General features: G+C 40.4%; 1 protein-coding gene across 3 annotated transcripts; it reads right to left on the minus strand.

Moving 5' to 3' along the window:
* Positions 1 to 584: 584 nt before the first annotated feature.
* On the minus strand, positions 585 to 15,171 carry LOC112993245 (b(0,+)-type amino acid transporter 1-like). Of its 3 annotated transcripts, XM_064508372.1 has the most exons (8): positions 14,598 to 15,171; positions 13,032 to 13,229; positions 12,152 to 12,554; positions 10,466 to 10,599; positions 7,468 to 7,597; positions 5,926 to 6,050; positions 5,421 to 5,508; positions 585 to 3,521 (listed from the first exon to the last, which is right to left on the minus strand). In XM_064508372.1, the coding sequence occupies exons 2-8, from the start codon at positions 13,061 to 13,063 to the stop codon at positions 3,288 to 3,290; spliced, it is 1,146 nt and encodes a 381-aa protein (XP_064364442.1). In that variant the 5' UTR covers positions 13,064 to 13,229; positions 14,598 to 15,171; the 3' UTR covers positions 585 to 3,287. The 3 variants fall into 3 exon arrangements, with proteins under 3 accessions (XP_064364442.1, XP_064364443.1, XP_025972454.1); XM_064508373.1 differs by lacking the exon at positions 14,598 to 15,171 and having other exon boundaries at positions 13,032 to 13,749; XM_026116669.1 differs by lacking the exons at positions 13,032 to 13,229; positions 14,598 to 15,171 and having other exon boundaries at positions 12,152 to 13,025.
* Positions 15,172 to 22,380: the final 7,209 nt, after the last annotated feature.

Here is a 22,380-nt window from a genome sequence, read left to right on the forward strand (position 1 = left end):
ACATCCAGCTTTGTGCATCAAGGTAAAACTCCTGTCTGATGGTTGCATGTTGCCACCTGAACCCCTCAGTCAAGAGATTCAGTTATATGCAGAGTCCTGAGTTAGAGTGCAAGTCTTATGGTTATGTTGAGGGCAATGCTGACAGCCTTATTTTCCTCAGGGCCCATGAAGGAAGGGGCAAAGGACCCAGGGATCTGAAGCACTCAGAGACAGATGTGACTGACATGATCGTGTAGTACAACCTGCAACATGGAGCTCAGCGACAGATATAGAGTTCTGCCCTGTTTGTTACCGTGCTGTAGGAATGAACAGCAAGAATACTCTGCCTCTTCCTGACACTTCTACTGCAAAGATCTGATGAAGGAAAGAGAAATCTTGATTTGCATATGCTGAGGTTGAAACAGATAAACAATCACTTTGGAAAATGACTGTGTACATATATAAGCACCCAAACATGCATTTAAATCTCCTGTCCAAGGAGACATGAGCCTGGTATTGATTGTTTATGTTCATACAGTAAAATTTCTATGGAATTGTTTTTCTTAGATGGAAAACAGAAACAACCACACCAAAAGAAACCTTACTTCATTTTAATGTCCATTTTATTGTAATTATCTTGTCATTCTATGAGCTTTCAGCATCTTGTTTTGTCATTAGAAATACCTCCACTTGTAAACCCTAGGCAACATAATTAAAAGGAATATCTCATAACAATAACAGCTATAGAAAATGAAATTGGTACAAAAAATGATACTTGTTGCTTTTCAGCTCCTCTGCATCCATACACAAACCAATAATATATAAAGGTTACTTATCCAAAGCGTTGAGTCTGTCTGCATTCATTGCTATTATTTGTACTTCATAGGTGCACAGAGAGGAAGGATGGGCTACAGAGTAAGACTGGACCTTGGGAGAAACAGTCGCATTTTCCACACTTTGAGAAAGCCACTTAATCCATCCTTTCATTTGCTCAGCATCTGTAGTATACCATACATCTATAATATCAAACAGTGGTAATAACTCTTGTCCCACAAGAATCCTATGTAGACAAAATCCAGCCATGATTGTACTTAGGTGCACAATGATAGGTGGCTAAGGCCACAAATATTGTGCGTGTCTAACCTTTAAATAAGCCTCTAAATTCCCTTTTTTGCATGGGACTGTAGAAAGCATGGCTCCATGTGCGAGGCTTTATAAATTTGTGTAGGAAACAGAGATGGTTTCCAAAAAAAAATGATAATCAGAGAGATAATATACCCATTTTTATATAAGTAGCTGAGATGCAGCTACATTAAGTAGCTTGGCTGACATCAGATGAGGAGGCTGGCGCAGAGCATGGAAGTTAATGAAGAGCTTCTTGGTCCTTTCAGGACAAAATAGACCTTCTACATACTCTCCATCAAGTTGAAGAGAGTGAAGACAAGGTGTCACCAGACAACTATATCACAAGCTTTTCACATTGTCATAGGATTCAGGAGGGAAAATTGTTTCTTCATTCATCTTTGGTGTTGACTCATGTAAACACCAGTGGATGGAAATCCTGCTAGATGGCATTTAAGCTAAATTAATCCCTTGATTTAGAAGATGAGCAACAACTTCCAGATCCTATTATCATACTTTAAATTTGGAAAAAAAAGACTGTTCTTGCATATCTGTAGCTGATGGTATGACTACTCAGGGGAATGGAGGGAGTGGCACTGCAGAATGAGCCTGTAATCAGATATGCAGCTCTTTGAGATTCGCAGGAGGAATCCTGGAGGACCAAGTGACCCTGTTCCAGGAATGCAGTGTTAGGTGCAAATCCATAGAACAAATGCTGAGAGACAGAGAATGGACTTGAGTAACGATTTGCTATTTTGAGATACCACAAGATATTTTAGGGATTAGCATCTAGATCTTTTTAGCCTATGACAGGCCAGGCCTCCATCCCAGACCAATCTGCACAAATGGTGGAAAAAAGCATATATCTTTCTTCTCCTATAATAAGAGAAAGAAGGTTGTGATTCATGATAATGGAAAGCAACAGTGACTGCAGTGTGTCAGATTTGGGTGAGAGCACAGCCCATGATTTTTTTGTGCTGTAACTTTAGAATCGTAGCAATTGGTTGAGAGGGCTGTGTCTTGAAAACCTACAATGACTGAGATCTCACCACCTCCCTGCACATGGCTCTAAGGCTGCACTTCCTTGCTGGTGAAGAAATTTTCCTGAATTTCAGTCTGAACATCTCAAACCATAACTTGTGGCTGTTACTCCTAGTTGCCACTATCAAGAAGGACCTGGCTCTGTCATCTTCACAACTGCCTCTTGAACAGGAGAGCCCAATACTGGCTGCAGTATTCCAGGTGTGTCCTCACAGTCTCAAGGTATATTTCCTTGATCTGCTGGCCACACTTGTCCTAATGTAGCCCAGTATGTGGTTTCTCTAATTCACAACAAGAATATGTTGCTAGCCCATATGCTGTAGAATTTTCTTTTTCTCACTCAGTCAAGAGAAATTTTATGTCTTTGGGGGAATTGTAGGAAGGGTATTGGGTAATTGCCAGTACTTGAGTGATGTAGCCTGTGTCCTCACTATGAATGGGTGGATCCCAGATGACAAATGCATTCTCAGATGAGTAAACTAATAGAGCTTTAAAGCACTTCCAATCTCAGTCAGAGCTTTTTTTTAATGGGAGATGTAGGAGGATTTGGCCTAAAATGTGGTGGGAGCACATGCTAAGTCAGGGAAAGAACTGTTGTGATTGTGCATCTGAGGCTGGAAGGAACAATCTGTGGTCCCAGAGCAGACACCTGGGTGGAAAGGCTTTTTTTGTTGTGAAAATGTCTCTTTTGCCTATGTTTTATTTATCTGAGAAGCTCTGCGGTCACCGTGGGCAGAACTAGGTGGAAGTAATTAAAGGCATTGCCAGGAATGGCTTAGGACCACAGACTGCTATAGGAACAGTATTTCATTGACAGTCTTCTGTTGCCTGTTGCCTTGAAAACTAAATGCTAAGGTTTTGGAGGGCACTTCTTCCCAGGACAGAAAACGAAGAAGCATATATTCTTTTTGAACCTGCATGCAATGTGCCAAGGCAGAGCTGAAAAACATGTCCCCACATTTTAGAGAGACCCAAGGAAACATGTGAGGAGTAGTGACTTTAGTCTCTCTTAGCTAGACATTTTGGTTTCACTTTCACTGTACTCATTCTCCTTCACAGAAAAATATTTCACGGCAGAGCCTGGAAACCAAGGTGTTGGAATAAATCAGCAGGGGCAGCCAGCTATACCCTAGGAGGATGTTATCTCAGTTTGCATTCTTAGCAGTTGGAGCAACTTCCAGAAACAACTGGAGATGTAAAGTAACTCTCTGTAAAAAGCGGGGGTGGCACTTGAAGCGAACCAGGGGAAAGTAAAAAATGATGCCACTGAAAATGAACAGGACGATGTAGAGGAACTCAATCTGGGGTTGATCAATGATGGGAGCTAACACCAAGTAAACAGCCGCCATCAGCACAATTATGGGGATGATAATTGGGACCTGTGAAAGAAAACATCGACGTAAGGAATCATGTACTCCTGGGTCTCTGAGGACCTGGACAATCCTGGAATTTGAACAGAGGCTTCACAGCATTTCCTTTCTTTGTGAGACCAGGTTCATTTTTAGATGAAGCTCTTTAGGCTCTTTTAGAAGAAGCAGCCTGAGGTATTATCCAGGAATCCCAATTAATCCAGGAAACTAGATTCCCAGTCCACTCCTGCTCTAAGGTTCATTACCCCTCCAAGAACTACACACTGCCACCTTCCCTACCCTCCCAGACCTGAAGATGCAAACTGCTGTTTTTAGTGCCAGGCCTACTGTTGCTTGCCCTACTGCCTTGTGTCCAAAAGCTGAGCTGTGGACAAAACACACAGCTTCATGCACAAATCACGTATAGCTGAATCCTACCACCCTTGAGCAAGAAGGTGCCTTCAGGTGCTCACAGATGGGTGGACAACCAACCTCAGAGGTTATTTCAGTGAGTCTCGACATAAAGCATTTAAATTTGAAGCCATTCTCATTCAAACGTTAGTGAATGTACAAGAGGAAACAATCTCGCAACAAGGCAAAAAATAAATGTTCCAGCCGGGATTTTTCATTGTTTACTTTTGTGGCTTCTGCTGAAAGCAAGGGCACTGAAATGCACCAATGTAAATGTTGTTCATGCCTAGCAGTAAGAGCATGGAGAAGACCAGCCATTGGCTTCATGTGCCAGTGGGATGCTCCATTCTGCTCCCTCACCACTGGGCTCTAACACTTCTGGTAAAATGGCAATAAAAATGATTGCTTTCAAACCAGGGGAAATCTTTCCCCTTAGACATAATCCTGCAACACACAGACAAACTCTGCAGGACAACAGCCATAAGTTGTCAGTTGATCTGGGACCTTCAGATATGAGCTGTTGTGCTTGAGAAAAGTGTCAGTCCTTCAAGATAAAGGCTGTAAAAGGTTGATACCCTATGGGAACTGGCCTGGAGGACTGTGGGAGTTTTACACAGTGTATGAAACATTACTACAGAAACATAACTTCTTCTGCTTGAATCCCATTAGGCCAACAAGTTGGCTAAACATCCCCATCCAGCGTCCAGGGTCAGGATAGAGCCACAAACACTACTGACTGGAAGTCCTAACAGGGCACTGCCCTTCTGCTTCACGGCTGGGCCCTACAGGACATTCACTATTGCTTTGCAAAGCCTGGCAGTGTCAGCCTGTCATCTCCTGGAGGAACTCCATGAAAACCAGGACATTCATTCAGCCTGTCTTAAGGAAAAGCTGCTGCCCTGCATTCACAGTCCCACAAGCCCTCCTGTTCCTAGGATCTTTTCTTTTAAAAGTATGTATTTCCCTCACTCACTGAGGGAGCCCTGCAGCTCAGCTCTCTCATGGCACCAGGGGAAAAGGGCAGATGACTCCAAATTTCCTTACACTAGGCCAGTTTGTGGGAAACATATCTGTCTCCTAGCCATGCCATGCCAAAGGACTTGGGGCATTCTTGTAGTGTTTTGTCTTCTGCGAGGCTCTTACATCTGGGATAAGCTGAGGAGTGTGACCGAGCTCTGAGAGAATAAACAAGCAAGTGCTTTGTTTATCAGAATCATCTTAATTTTCCTCTCAAATTTCTAAGAAAAAGAGGATATGGTAGATATATTTTCTGCAATGAGGGGGCAGTGCATTATCAGCTTATCAAGCTGGAGAATTCAACCTTGACTTTTGCCTGCACTTCCACACTATCTTGCCCTTCACTGACTTTGCTGGCACAAAATGTGAATTTAGAAAAGGAAGGACAACCGCATAAAATATGTCAGCACCAACCACAGTGCTCTTTCTTCATAATGTTCTCTTAGTCATCTGGGCAGTAAAGGAAAAGGGTTAGGGGGGTTAATTTTGTTATTACTTCACCTTGTAAGATCTTGGCAGTTCTGGTTTCTTGATTTTTAAATACAGAAGACCCAAAATAGTCATGCCATAGAAAAACCATGCTATAAAACTGCAAAAAAAGGAAACATCATTAAGCTTGGGATGAGATCATGCAGCAATATCAGTCCTGCCTTGCAGATGCTAGGTGTACATATCTCTGATTAAAAAGGAGAATATTGATATAACTTTAGTAATTCTTACATTCATTTCCTTTCCAGCTCAAATGATCAGAGCTTTAAAATGATCTGGATATTACAGATTAATTTGAATGTAAGGACAAATCATGTCCAGTCAGGTCTATAGTTACAGAAGCAATCATGCACGGCAAGCATGCTAGTTTTTACACTCTTTCTTTCCCCCCCCCCCCCAACCACAATATTAGTTAGAAAGTAATAATCCAGGCTCAAAAAATATTAAAAGAAAATACTTCTAAAACAATTTCAAAAACCAGGATCACAGAGGATATAAACAGAAATGCTACACATACCTGAAAAAGTTCACGATGGTGGTGAAGTTTCCTGATAGTATCATTACTAAAGACATAGCGGATGTAAATATCAGAGCAGGGGAGGGTGTGAGGCATCGCACATGAGCCATAGACAGAATGTCTGGCTGAAAGCCAAAGCAAAACAATATACTATCATATCACGTACTCAGGGATACTTATTCATCCCCCTCAGCTGCCAGTGGGAGTTCTGCCTGCAGCCAGACCCACTCTTAATCATCAAGTAAGCACCATAATATAAAAGCAGTTCATCTCCGAGAAATGTAAACATGGAACCCCCCTCAAGGATATTTTTATTGTGTCTCACTGATTTCATATTAAATTTGCTTAGCTTAGGCAGACAAGATGAGATTTTCAAACTACCAGCGTGACAGATTAAGGCTGAGAGTCAAATCAGAGCTTTTCTGATCATCATCAGTAAGCAAATTTGGCCTTGTGCATGGTGCCACTCCTCTGCCCTCAGTTACATCTCTCTGGGACTTGACTGCTCTTGGGCTTACTGTGAAATAAGAAATGAAGGAGTGCTCCTTAAACATTTATGTAACCAACCACAAAGCAAACCATGATTTGTTCCAGAACATTGAGAGAATTATTAGCCTGTTCATTGCTTGGATCAGCGGGAAATTTTAATAAGGTAGGTTCAGGTTTTTTTCATGTCCAACCAAAATATCATGTAGGCACTTCTGCTACAGTGCTGATGTCTGAGAAATGCAGTAAGAATTCAGCTCTTACTCAGTCTGGTACAGTTAAATTCAGATTCTCTATCAAGTGCTGAGCATAGGGCTTTCTGGCATATGGCAGACACTGTCTGTCACCAGTAAGAGAAACCATGAAGCCAGTAACCATAAACCCACTCATCTACACCAGCCTGGGCCTTATGTACATAAAAGATTCTCTCCTGTGTAAAAAGAGTGGAGCTGATGTGGAGTGGTATCCTTTGTACCTGAGAGAAGAAATTCCCGAAGGTGCAGGGAGGAAGGACCAAACAAGTAAAAAGGTCCAGGAGAAACACAACATGCCTCCTCAAAGCAGAGGAAGTCAAATGCAGCTCAGGTCAAGTGCTGAGGGGAAGTGGAGCCAACGTGCAGATACCTTCACTTGCAGAGATGACATGGCAAACAAAGCCATGGCCAGGACTGCTAGGATTTCTCCTACTATTCCCAGACCACAGCCAGGTTTCCACCCACTGTTAGGTGTATAAGCTAGGTCACCTTAGAGCCTGTGCCAGATGCACCAATACAGCAAAATTTTGATTGTTTGACTTCAAAGCTGCTCATAAAATTCAGGGTAGATGTAAGTCAGGTATTGTCCATAGAAGCTTTCTGAAATTTTGTGGTTGAAGAAGGAAGTCAAGAGGGAATGTATATATTGCATTAGAAAAAGCAAGGGAAGAAAGTCTTCGAGCAACAAATAAACCACCGAAGAGCTATTGCTCTAGCAGATGAACATACACCATGTTTTCCTTTCTGCTTTAGTGTCACATGAAAGGAAAGCTGCTCAAAGCAAACCCTTTTTTGCCCTTACCATATGTCCTTCCCTTGCAGCAATGTAGCACAAGCGGCCTCCGCTAAAGAACGTGCCATTCGATGAACCGAATGTAGATAGTGCCACAGACAAGGAGATCAGCCATGCCCAGCTGCCCAGGACTTTGTCCCTGAGGTGGAAAAGAATTCATATCATATCATCCTGCTCATAAATGTATCAAATACTCATGTTAGAACCAGTTAGGCTTCTCTTCACTAGTCTCACTGAAAGGTTTTTCCAAAGTCTTTCTCTCTAATAGCTTAACGCCTTCTTCCAGTTCTCAAAATATTTGGTTGTTAGTAACTTTGTCTTGTCCAGAAGAGGCAGCTCTTCTTCCTGCCTGCTGTGTATCTCCATCTGTCTACATTCCAGTGGTGTACAAAGCTGTCACAACAGGCAAAACTCACTTTTTTGTATACACATGCTATAGAGTGAATCCTGCAGGTATTGCTATTACAGCAAACAATGTTAGAAGAGAAATTGCAGAATGACTGTTGCCACCAAACCTGAAGGAATATCTTTCATTATAACCTCTTCCCCAGTATCCATGAGAATTTAACCTTGAAGATCTGCATGTACATTCCTCTGCTCCAGTGTGAAACATGCTTAAGTCAAAACAACGGTTTGAATTTCAGAAGTTTGACTCTGAACCATGTGCAGACATTTGCAGCTTGGTTTCTTCATAACAGAAGTAGAATTGCAAAGTTAGTTGGAGGTAGATATTTAGAGGATATGATAATTTTCTGACCTAAAAATGAAATTTGTCTCTTAGTCAATTAGTAAATTGAGTAACAAAATGCAAGTGTTTTGGGGAAATTATCACAAGTACGCGCACGCGCGCGCGCGCACACACACACACACACACACATTGTTCATCTAATTGGCTAAAAACCCCAAATTCAAGTATCACTGTTTTTTAGAATACTTTATATTCTCATCTGAATTTTGTGGCTTTAAGCCATAGGTACTCTTTTTCAGTACCACCTTTCACAAATGTTCAAAAATCAAGAGTTAGGCTTTCCAAAATCATGATGGTAGCTTATGTACCACAATAATTTCAAAATGTCATTTACTAGTTTAGTATCTGGGTTCTGGGCCTTTAGGGTTCAAGTTATTAACCAGAACTAAAAAATTTCCTGTTTCAAAATAGCGGAATCTGGACACTTCTTATGATCACATGACTCTAAACCTCAAGATCTCAAAGGAGAACAACATATATCACAAAAATTTTAATAAAATCTTCAGCAACTGTAACAATGTACTTTGCACTTATGAGATTGGCACTTTGGTGTTTGGGTGCTAAAAATGAACTACAGGCACTACTGTGAGTGGCTTCCTACAAACATACTGAGATTTGCAGTTGCTGTTAAAGCACTGGAATCAAAGGAATGCTGGGAGGAGCTGTGCTAGCTCCTTTTTTGGCTGGACCTCTCACCACCACTCTTTAACAGTTTTTCTCTTATACAGGGAATACATAAATGGAAATGCTACATTTCTTCCTCTGTCTTCTTTATACTCCTTCTGTCCTTCCTTAATGGCCTAATTATGCTACTGCATCTCTTGCTCATGCACCACAAACTTTGCATCCTTCTCAGCCTGTAGCTGTCTACCTGTCCTCCAGGTTTTTGAGTGCCCTGCTTTCTGGTTGCTAGTTCAATGTTTCTTCCTGAATTGCACTCTCAGGGGTGAAAAGGTTAATCAGGCAGGAAAAAGAGATGTGTTAAAAAGAAGGAAGCTTAAAAATAACTTGTTTATCAAGAATGATGGGAAGGGAGTGCAGAAAAGCCTCATGACACTGCAGTTTAGTGAGGCTTTGTAACTTGTTCAAACAAAGCACCTTTAAAAACACCTGCTTATAATGACATGAAAAGCTGCTGGAGGACACATCAAGCAAGAGTTCAGTTAGATCTTCAAATTGGAGATCTTGTGAAATGCACACAGAGGCACTAACGACCTTTTAGGAAGAGGAAGAGCAGCAACATAATCTCTGGATATAATGTGTCATTGTCTCTGCAGGACAACTCATTTAGGGCTATCGTTGATTTTGTATGTTTGGAAATATTTAGACAGAGGTTGGATGTTCTGGTGGAAGATCAGCTGGTTAGAAGTCACTGGTGGAATTCTGTTGCCTGCATCTCTCATGGCAGTCCCTTCCTTCTCACCCTGAAATCCTTGTCCTGCATAGAGCCTGTTTGACATCACCCTACCCTTCAGATGGTGATAGATAAAAATAGTTTTTAAGCAACTCTGGAAAAGCACAAGCCAACTTAAAATTATAATTACCAAAGGCAACCTAATTCATGCATAACACTTGTCCTTCGCAGAGCATGTTGTAGAGGAGATCACTGTCATTTTCCCTTTCATTGATGGGGAAATATAACCAACATACTCTGGTCTGGTCTAACTTCCAGGTGCTGAGTGGACAGGATTCAACCAGTTGGCTCTTGTCTCACTTCCACAACACTGCCTCTGCATTAATGGGGCAGCACATTGTCTTCCCACATTTTCTGGAAGTGCCTCAATTGTGGGACATTTCCCAGTCCCCAGCTCTTGATATTCAGCCTAGCTGCAGAGTCAATGTTTATGAGGAGATGCTCCACTGTACACTTTATGCCCTCTTTACAGCCAGCCTCCATGGGGAAAAACGTGGGCTAGATGGGAGCCACAGGTTCCCAGTGTCAATGATGGGGCAGGCCGAGAGAAGCGCACTGCAGAGCACCTCGGCTTGGCAGCCAAGGTGTGCCTCAGTTTCCATGGGCCCCACGAGGCAGGTCAGCCTGGCCTCTGGTGAGGGAAAGGCTGCACGCTGCCCTGAAGGTCACAGAGAGCTGACTGACAGCATGCTTCCCTGTAACACGGAAATGCTCGACAGGTCTTCCCAGCCTGACCAGTGCAGTGCTATCATTCCCATTGGGAACAGCACTGAAATCTTCTGAATGCCAAGAGGGAACCCATTTGTTACTGGACCATCTTGGGGGTTACCACGAGCAGAGCTCACCCCCAAGTGACAGCCACTGCTCCTGAAGCCAGCAGTTCAGATGGAGTCATGGCTGCAAAGTAGCTCACATTTACTAGTAAATACAGGCATGTCACCAAAGGAATAGCAATCATCACGGCTCTTGGAAGGGTCACCTGGAAAGAGATGACAAGCATGTTAGTTGTAGCATATTTAGGCCTGCACTAGGATTTTTGGGGTTTTGTCTTTGCTGATGCCTGCATCTCATTCAAACTCATTCATTCACCAAGCTTTCCCACAGAATACATTCACAATAGACTTAGATCCATATCCTCAAGGCAGTTTTTACACCAATCTTCAAAAAATGTCAGGTAAACAGTGATATTGTAAAAAGCTAGTCTTTTGAAAAAAAACAAATCCTATTCAAAAAAGACTCTGGCTTACAGCTGCCCACTATGTCATTTCCATACTTCTTAATTATTTTAATGTTGGTTTGTTTGTTGTCAGCCCATCATGTCTCCTGGTGTGCTGCATTTTCCCATGAATATCTCACTGACATGGATGAAGTACCAGTGTGTACTGCAGCACATTTAACAGTTCAAAAGGTTCAAAGCTGGGCAGCACAAGGGAAATTTGCTCTAGGAAGGAATTTATTTTTTTATTCCTAGTAACAGGATACGATCTTGGAACTCCATAGGCCATTTTAAGGCTCAGGAAAATCAACAAACTGGCTTTGTGCAGCTGAAGGAACTGACTAAGAGTAGCTAGTCGAGTGACCACAGTGCAACTATATACACCTGAAATCCTGAGAAACCAATTTTTGCATTCCTCATTCCCACTGTAGGACAGGATATGGCAATTTCTTATGCTGTTGTCCTTCACCCTGCAAGGGTCTGAATATCAGTGCTCACAGTCCTTTGGACGAATATGCAACGTGACCCTAGGATATTTGTTGTCATTTAGGTTAATATTTAACTGTGCACTTTCATTTAAGTCTGTAAAATCATGTGTGCTGCACTGCTAGAAAGCACAGTTTATACCCTCTGCACTCACACAGCTCTTTTTAACACAGGGTTGTGCTGTAATGCCTGATCTGTGAGAAGAGGAAATGTAGCAAGGAGAAGACCAACGTGAGATCCAAGGGAGCTACTTTAGTATCTGTAACACAGACATCACAATGCCTAAGAAGTAGATTTTAAAGACAAGGATCTAACTTTTCAGAGTTAAGCGCCCTCTCCAATACAGCTTTGCTTGCTTTGAGGCTCCTCCATGCAATGAGGAGAGATGTTTTTGAAGCACACATTATGGATTAAGTCTCTTAGGGAGTATGTGCTATTATAAAACTTTACAGATTACAGGTGAAGTGAGGTGGCAGTGGTTATCTGCATAAATCTAGGTGCCTAGAGTAAGACCCTGTGAATATTAAGGCAAGACTTCATCCCCAAAACATCCAAACACCTAATAGCTTTTTCCAATCACTGAGCTGTTTTAGTGCTTTCTTGTATGTAGGCTGCTTTTTGCTTAAAGACCCATTTTTGCTGTCTCCATAGCCCTTTTGGACACATCCAAAGGTGTCCTGCCCCAGAACACAAAGCAAAACAGGAGGAAAGCTCAGTATTCTTTACTTGATGATCTAATCCCTTGATTACCCCTCTTAACACAATAATAGATAGAAACAAACATTTTAGCAGAAATACTAAGTAAGTAAAATCCAGCTCACTCACTCACCTCAGGCTTCTTCAGTTCCTCAGTTACGTAGTTCAGGTTGTTCCACCCATCATAGGACCACAGTCCCTGATAAAATGCCACTCCAATGGGCCCAATACCTGCAGTCGTGTTTTCAAAAGCATTCTGAAAACTCTGAGTTTGTCCCTTGGCAAGCAGCACCAATCCTCCCACCACAACCACAAGCAAAGCCAAGAGTTTGGCAGCTGTAAAAATGTTCATAATAGATGTCGCCAACCTCACGTTGAGACAGTTGATGATAGTTAAAAGCAGGATGCAAGCAGCAGCTGTAAATTTGATGACAATCTGAGGAGAGGAACATCCAGGGTAGAACGCTGCAACAGCATATTCAGCAAAGCTCAGACAGACAGCTGCCAAGCCAGCTGGTCTCACCAGGATAACAGAACTGTAGGCAAAAAGGAAAGCAGGAAAAGAACCAAAAATCCTCAAGATGTAAATATATTCTCCTCCAGACTCTTTAATTATCGTTCCAAGCTCAGCATAAGACAAGGCTCCAAACATGGCCAGGATCCCACATGAAGCCCAGATAAGGAGACTGCTGGCTGGGCTCCCCATATAATACAGCACCCACTCAGGGGACATAAAGATCCCCGAGCCTATCATGGTGCCTGCAATTAATGACACTCCACTAATCAGGCCGACCTCTTGCTTCAGCCTTAAATTCTCCCTTCCTTCACTCAGATCTGTAGAGGACTCTGTTGTCTTCCTTTTCTTCATTATGGAACTATTAGGAGATGCCGCTTCAGAGAAAATATGGAATAGGACTGTGTCTTTTGAAGAAGGGTTATCTCAGGCTTTTAGGGTTAAGTTAATCATTACCAAAGTTAATTAAGCTGAACACTGTCAAGATATGCAAACTTACTTTTCTTGATTTGCATTTTTTTTATTACCCATTTATCTTGCTCATTTATGATGGTTCAGATCCTGCCAAATCTGAATATCCTGGACTGCCCCAAAATAATGGCAATCAATAGCATTCAGCACCACTTCAGAAGCACTCAGCACCTTACAGAACTGTGACCCAGATCACCTCTCTTTTAAATTAGGCTTCACATGGCATCTGAAAAAAAAATTCAGATAAGCAAAATCCCCATAAATCTGTACTTTATTCTTTGAATAAAAATCAATGCTCAGGCAAGTGCTGTAGTGCTGACTCACATTTCCATTCCCCACTAAAAAGCTATCATACAAGTCTGTCACCCAATTTGCCATTACTTGCTCAACAAGGAACATTTCCAGTGTCTTAATCAAGGACACAAAAATGTTCTACTAAAAACAGTCCAGAGACAGAATGGAAAATGGTAGAAAGCAATTCTGGTTCCTTCAAACTTTACAAAGCACAGGAGGAAAAGAGTGAAGAGGGGCTATAATTAGATTTTGTTATGGGTCCTTTTTGTCAGCATGCATGAGGTATGAGCATGCTCATCAGACCATATCCTTCAGAGGACTTAGGCACTGCACATAATATACTGATTTCAGTGCACGCCCAAGAGAAACGCAGAGGCACAAGCTGTTGCAAATGCCACTGATCCCTATTTATCTAACACATGTAAAATTTCACACTTTGGGGGGGTTTCTTCTGCTAGAAATCAGAAGTTTGTTACAGTGCGTGGGGGTGTATTTTGTGATCTGTGATATGTACAAAGTATTGAGCAGAAGGGAATGTCCATATGGGCTCCTTTGAACTTAAAGTAAACTTCATTGCCTGCAACTGTAAAGAAGGAAATTTGCTGTCCCTGGTGGTCTCTTCCAGACTTCTGTTGTGATAAGTACCAGAAAATAGGGGTGAGACCTTCCTCAGCCTTTCATAGAAAGAGCAGATCTTGAATCTTTAAAACTATGTGTCGTCCTCAGGCATTTGAACTAAAAAAATCATTAAAATAAGCAAACAGAGAAGTATTTTGAGTGTTTGTCTAAAAATCCCTTCTTTTCTAAATCATTTAGAAGATTTATCTTCATATATTTTCTTGCTTTTTTAAAATCATCTGGTTAGTTTTAGAGTAATCCATGGATAACTCTAGGACTCTTAGCAAAACTCATGGACCCATAAGAAAAAGAAGGTACACAAGTCACAAAATTTCTCATTTTAAAGCATAAAAAGTAGAATAAATTTTAGACCACGAAAAGGTGTTTAATTTCTGCAAAGAAGCAAAAAACACAAATCCCATTAGTAAGTGGGTTTTCTTTAAAGTATAAATCTTATTGTTAGACAGATAGGAAATAATGGGAAAAGGGTTTTTTTTTCTTTTTTTTTTTTTAAAGGAATACTACTACTTTTTAAGGGATAGTAGAAACTACTCCTAATACCAACACACTAGCATTCATCCAGGGGGAAACAGATCCCAGCTGAGTTCTCATAATTTCAAGTCACTTAAAAATTCACAGTGGATCAAACTGTAACTTTAACAAGAATGAAAGGTTACTTCACCTGTATCAAGTAGTCTTTCAGTCTCCCAAGTAAAGCTGTGAGTTCTGAGAATAAACATATGCACCTTTTACCGCAAGGATGAAAGTTAATGTATTTCAAGTTAATGGTTTCCAAAGTGTTAGAAAAGTTAGAGGGAGGCATCTCAGTAATGTGGAGTATTCTGTTCTACTGTTACTAAGTGATGGTACTCTTCTTTTTGGCTGGTTTAGCTATTTGCTGTATATTCTTTTAAAACCTGCTAATCGCACAGTGACAGGCAGTACTGGAATCCTTCAGAGGTCTAAAGATCTGATTTATTTCTGTGCTATAGACACTCTGCTTCTGTGTGCATACATACTTACATTATGTATAGCAATCCTATCTGTAAGTGTATTCACAAAATATGGCTAAATCAATGCTAGAGAAAAACCTAATGTGACTCCAGGTATTTGAGTATTCTTCTAACAGGGTTGCGGATACATTTTGATAACTTTTCTCCTGTTGTAATGATGGAGCTTCTTTTTTAAAGTGTAAATTCTTTTCCTTCTTTGTGTTGAAGAAATGAGAGACTGAAATAACAAGTTCTCAGATAATGTCTTTTGGAACCTTCCAAGTTCTTTCTCCTAGAAAAAAAAGAACTTTTAATCTAATATTGTAGGAAGAATCAAAACTACTTCAAACTTGATCATTTCAAAAAGATTTCTGTAAAAACACTCAGATAACAAGGATTAATTAACTGCTATGTCAATACCCTTAGTCAGCTCCAAAAGGGAGGTCTATTTCCAAATCCAGGATAATTGTTACTTATTTCTAACTGCTTTACCTGAAGTAATAACAAATCTAATGATGATAACAACTTGAAGCTATTCCTGTTGAAGATAGTCTGATTGCTTTACATTTTTTTCTGTTGACTTTGTTCAGTTTTTTGACTGCGGTCAGGAGTAAGCAGCAGCCATAAGATGTTTTCGTCTAAAGAATTGTCACAATTATCAATGCATTTGTCAAAACTGGCTATATAAAACCGCATCTCACTGTTCCCCTTTAAAAATGTGTGAGCAGGAGCAGAAATAAACTATTGTTTTCTTCATCTGTGGAGCAGTGAAACCTTATTGTTCAACCTGCCGTGTAATAAATCCACTACCTTAACAATTCTCACTCTTCATTTACCTTTGACATTGTAATGGGTGGTTGCCATCTACTGGCCTCTAAAAAATAAGACAGCTTTGTCCAGCAAAACTTGGCTCAGTCTACATTTGATTTAGATATCTGGCATTACTGATTAAAAAGAAACCCTACGATGAATATTAGTTCTTAAACATTAAGTAACACAAACCCCTAAAGTATACTGGATTCATGAATGAAAATTCTCCTGAATACCTTTGAGACTATTTACATCACAGCAGTCGCTACAAGGACTAGAGAACAGCTAATTTAAGGTAAAGGCCAATGTCAGTAGTAGGAACTAGACAAAACACGTGGGCAAATACTTTGAATTATTTAATTTTAGGACCCAGGAGTGGTATCTGAACGCTGTTATAGGTGTGGCTTCCCTGTAACATGCCTAGAAGAGAGTTACAAATCCCAGAATGGGGATTAAAAATACCCCCTAATCTAAGGATAGAGTGGCCAAAGACATAGCCTGTAATTTTCTTCTGAGGTAGGCATCACTACTGACACTTACAGAAAAATGCAGAGGGATCAAGATTTTCTTTTTTAAAAAAAGAAAAAACAGTTTTATGAGATAAGCTAGAGGTATGAGAATTCATCCAGGACATAAGATATGGCTTTCATGGCCTCCTCTGCTTGAGAGCGTGGAAACTCAAATACCCAAGGAGAATGTCCTCACCACCAAAATGCAGGTTTGGGGCTGAAATTGCAGGTATGTCTTAGTATCTGCACTTGGGATATAAGTAGAGATACGTACTTTAAAAGAGAGAGGAAATAAAGGCTAGAAAAGTGGAGCTCCTGAAAGAACTCAGAAGCAGATCTTGAGTGCTGAAGAAAAACTGGGGCAGAGGGAAAACTTGTCACAGGAAAACATGTCCATTTCTATGTGGAAATAGGAAAAAGAAATAGGACCTAGGTCTCGGTTAGAGGGGTCTGCCTGGGAAAGGGCACCCTGGAGTACCTGACTCCGAGTCCCCTGCTGCCCAGTGCCTCCTGGCTCCTCTCTCACCTGAGACCGCAAACAGCAAAGCTTTGGGCTTCCAACATGGCTGGAGCTGATCTGGACTCGCCAGGTCTGTTTGTGGTGCTGCCAGCCCATGTGCGCCCGGGGCTGGTAGTGCTTGGTTACCCTCACAAGGGGCCAGGGCAAACAGATTCTAAAAATGCAAGCATTGAGCTGCTGCTAGCAAAAAGTCTGCTTGGACTGCTGGGAGTAGGATGGAAAAAGTCTTTTCTGAGGAGAAGGCATGATAGCCATAGGCTTCACAACAGGAACAATAAGTAAAACTAAGCTTGTTTAGCTTTGGACATAAACTACCTTTCCCTGTCACGTTACAAGAGTATATGTGAGCCCAGGGGATTAGGAGGGAATTTAAAAACAAGAATGTACCATAAGCTGAATTAGTGCTTCCTGTCTGGGTCTGTGGGCAGCCTGCAGCAGCGGCCTTAAGAGATGAGCTTAAGCTTCCTGATGTTGCTCAGCCAGGGTGCGGCATATTCTGGTTCTGTAACTTTTTAACTTTGAAAAATTTGCTTTAATTAATATTCTGCATGGAAAAGTGTTTGGTATCCCACATTTTGCCAGTCAGATACTGAAGATTTTGTTTAGTCATCTTACCGTATTCAAGAGGACGCTAACAGGGCCATACTGTGTATGTTATGTGCTACCCCACTGAGCTGGGCATAGGGCAATTACACTTCCACACTTACACCTTGCATGTATGTACTCTTAAATAAAAGAATTGTTATGGAGAATAGCAATGGAATAACACAAAACAAGAACCACAGATGAAAAGAAAACGATTACAACTTTCATGAGTATTGATCATCCACTGCTGCTTGCAAAGGTCAGGAGACATGACTTAGTTTTGGAAACACCAAACAAAACTAAATAGTTTTATTAGAAACGTTTACAATAAAACCAGAAAAGATAATGCTTCTTCTACTCTTATGCTAAACAAAGGAAGTAGAGTCTATTACAATTTTTACCACTGGACGCTACAAGCATCAGAAACAAAAACAATCAGGGAAGATCCAGAATGACCCATGGAGAGCAATGGGAAAGCCTCTCAGTGTAAATGCTCCTTCCCCAGACAGGTGGAGTAGCAACTCCATCAAAATAGCAAACAACAAAAAAGCAACAGATTTAGACTGATACTCACTCCAGGATTCCCCATTTTGGGACTACAGATAATAACTTTTCAAGGTCATTGTTACATTTTCTTTCACTCACTGAGCGAATATTATACGAATTTTTTCCTTCATCCCTGTTCAGAGCCACAGTTCTTGCATTTAGGCTAAATATATATATATACACACATGCACACACACATATATACCTACATGGATACACAGTGTTCCATATCTGTCCTGCTTTCCTTTTTTTCCCTAGCAGTGCTTTAAATTAGCCTTAGCAATCTCATTGCATTTGTTTGTACTCTTAATAATTCCTTTTAAATTTTGAAAATCATTTTTCATTTATTTATTAGGTTTATTTCAAGATTGGATTATCTTTCCCTATCTGAAGTCTGTTTTGCAGAACCATTATCAAATTAATATTGCCATTTTAAATACACCCAACCACTTTCATTAAAAAATTTATACCAAGCAAGATCAATACAGAATAATTACCTGGCTATATTTTCATCTCTGAAATTCAGTTTAATCTGTGAAATACATTCCTACATTTATGAATAGAAGTATAATAATACTGTCACTAATATTAAATGGTTTTATTATTTTTAAAACAATCTTTTGTTTTAAAAGACTGGATGCTTAGAGCTTAATCTATAACTTTACATTCAGTATGCTAAGTATCATTCTATAATAATATAATGTACACATGATTCTCAACAAAACCATGATAATATTAATGGCCCAAAACATCCTAGTTTTTCATATGGGAAAAGGGGGATATAGTAACTGCAGTTACTTAATAATACGGGCTCAGGACCATACTTAGAGTACTGTGAAGTTGATCTCTTAGGATAAGTTTGGTCAGGGACAAGAGGCTCGTCCTGTTTCCATGCCACTTACAGCTTCTCAAATAGCCAGGAAGGATTTAATTCTAATACCCTATTTAATTTTAACACCCTATTTAATTATAATCCCCTTTTGTCTTTGTCAAGTCTTGAGGGAAAAAAAGTTTGCCTGGAAAAGTTGTATAGGTTATAATACTCTTATAATACATCTGGATGATGTTTTATAAAGGGTTATAATAAATATGTGTTTTGTGGTTAGTATTTCATCTTGTACAATTTTACTGAGAGAAAATCTAATGCTCTTGGGAAGATACTGACCTGTTGAGACTCTAATTACTCCCACCTGTAGGTGGGTAGTCATAAATAGATGGGTAAAGTCATAAATAGATATGAATAAAAGGAAAGATGAAATGGATTACACATCTCTTCTTGGGCCTTCCACTGGAAGTATGTGTGGAGAGGGGAGAAAGAATCCTACCAGATTTTAATTTCCTTTGGCAATTTTTGTATGAGATTGTACAAAGAAAAGGACTGTGCTTAAAGGCTTGGGGGAGTCTTTCTCATCCCACATAATAGCCTCCTAATTGCCCTTGTCAATGATGCAGTCAGCTGATAAATTCATGACATAATGATGCCCAAGAATCACTCTGAAGTAGTATGTTCACTTGAATGCAAACTGGATGAGTCTAGAGATGTTGTCTTCCAATTTTTAGCCCTTGACCAAAATGAGTGGAAAGGCGCTCCTACATATAAACTTCCTGTTTTGCAGTCCACTGAGAGGATGTGCTGTGAGGAAAGAAGAAGTTTTCCAGATGAACTGGATTTCCATCTGGAGCCAGCTCAAGCCAGTAGGCAAAGCAAGTGGCAGGCTGTGGGGTGTGGTCCCATGCCTACTTGGCCTGTGCCAGGGAATGGGAATCAATTATTCCAGTTTGAACGGCTAATCCCTGCTTCCCATTTGCAAAGCTCTTTGCTCCTGTTGCTACAGGAATGGTAAAGGTATAGCTGAGTAGGTGCTGGGTTCCTCCCCTAACAGCTACTGCAGAAAAAGAAAGTGCTGCTCTTCCTTCTAGCCCCGTCTTTCACTTTCTGCTACAGATGCAGACTGTCCCGTGGGCCCCCACCCCTGCACTAAGGAGGTGTGGGTGCAGGAATGGCTGTTGGGCCCAGATAGGAGATTAGCTGAAGGCAGGAGTCCTGCACTGCTAGGGAAGGAGAGTTAATTAAAAAAACCAAAAAACAAAAAACTTGAATTTTACAATATTAAAAAATACATTATTTCATCATATTAATGACTTTTTTGTTTTGCTTTAACTATCTGCCTAGGAAGAGGGATGCACTGCAAACAGAAAAGGTACTTTAGAAGTCTGTAAAACCTGCAGATATAATTAAAGGTAAGCCCATGTATGTATGAACGTATTGTCATTATTTATGTAGTGCTTTGTGCAATACATGCATTACATTGACACCTACTTTTCAATATTAAAGTGTTCAACCATTTTGTTTACACGCAGGAAACAAGCAAGGATTTTCCTGGCAGAATATATCTCTGGCTTTGTTGTATATTCACCTTGCTACACCTCATTGCTCTGAAGGCGTGTTTGGCACAGAATATGGTCTGGCTGCTTTATGTGCAAACTGGGGCCAGTGGGTATGTCTTCATGGTATAATGGCAAGCCAGAAGGGATGCCTGAACTAGCTCTGAGACTGTGTTAATACGGCTGTGCTGCATTCTGGAATACAAATGGCATGTTCAGTCATGTAGAGATATGTTGCCTGTGGTCATCCCTCTTGACACTGTGCTAAATGGGAGTTCATATCTTAGCTGCAAGAACAGGAAACTCTGGGGATGCTCAGGTATGGTAAAAACAGAAGAAAAAAATAGTCTAGTGATTACACCATGAAAACAAAGGCCTGTGTTACCATAAGCAAAGTCCAGTTGGTGCTGAGCTTCTTCCTGTGGCTCCATATCAGAAGCACCTGCTGCAGTTTCGAGGATCAATACTGGATCTGTCAGTACTTGCAAAGGGGGTGTTGGTGAACGAAGATGAGGGAAATGACAGAAACACAAAGCATTGTTGCAGGTCTTTGTTTTAGTCTGCACTCTGTACTATGGCTTATTCCTAATTTGTGAAATTTATACAAAACCTCCAGTTTCTGCAAGTTAAGTTAGTGGGACTGTTTATGCAAGAAAATTAAGATTGATGCATGTGCTTTTAGTATCTTTAGAATGGTTTCCCCTAGGAGAGAAAAAAAAATCTATGTTTTTCCAACTCTCCTTTGTTCTGATGTGGCTGAACTATCATCTTCCCCTTCTAAGTGTGCAAAACAAAATATTGTCTCTTATTCAGAACTCTTGTTATCATGCTATTATTTCCTTTGCCTGGGACATTTCTTTGAACTTCTTCCCCTTCTATTAAGAATGAGAGTGTTTACTCATTATTGTTTTAGATATGAAATGAGTGAGAATCAATTTGATGCTAATCTTTGAGGTTTCATCCTTTCTCTGTACTGAGTATAGCATGCGATCCTCAGGTCTAAACACAACAGCCTGTGCGCAGCGTGAAGAGTTCCTGGAAGTTAATTCTCTAATGGAAAAAAAAATATAGTCCTTTTGACACATCTAGGCTTTTTTTGTCTAAAGATAAGCATTGATAGCCACTCAGCTTTGAAGGAGATGAATATGAACCTAAAAAACAGCTGGCGTTATCGCTGCTGCTCCACAGCTATTCACATTCATATACATAAAGTCATGTCATTAGCTACTCTTGTTCTGTTACAATGAATATCTCTGGCTGTTGTGACTCTGAGGGTATGTTTATGAAGCTTGTTTATACCTCAGCCAATTATGGGGGGGTGAGTGACTCAGGGACAAAAGCCAACTTACTGGTGAAACGAGTGTTCAGCTGATACCTTCTCGGTGGTTCTAGCACAGACCTACTCTGCAAAGCACTTCCACAAAAGATACTTCTTTCTTCTAACATGTTGATGAAGATATGTACAGCAGGGCTGTGCACTTGATTCACTGATTTCTCCTTTCATCCATTTTTTTTAAACTTCTTGCAGAACAGCTTCTTTGGAAAAGCTGCCAATGTTCAGAGGCAGTGACCATGTAACTGAATGCCAAGTCAGCCTCCCTACATTTTAAAAAGGCAGTAATGAATAAATCCAAAAATTGGATCAGTGACAAAAATTGTTGTAATTCAGCTGTGAATTTTCTGTTGGTTCTAAACTGAACCATTCTTATTTGTACTAGCTTGGTGTTTTATGCCAGTTGCTAGCTAGACAAAAACAAAACGAAAGGATGGTCTTCCTCAAAGATACTTTTAGTTGCACAGACAGGTAGGGAAATAAATGGAAATGAGGAATCAACATAATTTTGAGCGATATAGCAGGCTGGGCTTTCAGCACACTGAGAGCCTGGCTGTTTTCAAATTATTTTGCAGGAATCATAGTAAAGGAAGGTCTTTTGTACTGTTTTTGTGTTGTTAAATGAGGAATTTGAAGGAGGCTAAAGTTATGATAGTAATTCAGAAGTAATGATATGTATGACAGTAATTCAGATACAATACACTGTGGTAGTAATTCAGAAGAGTTCTTCCCACACACAAGGAAAAATAACTTAAATATGTGCAGTTTTAAACATTAAAATTGGG

Source organism: Dromaius novaehollandiae, chromosome 3, assembly GCF_036370855.1.
Source record: "Dromaius novaehollandiae isolate bDroNov1 chromosome 3, bDroNov1.hap1, whole genome shotgun sequence".
Lineage (NCBI taxonomy): Eukaryota > Metazoa > Chordata > Aves > Casuariiformes > Dromaiidae > Dromaius > Dromaius novaehollandiae.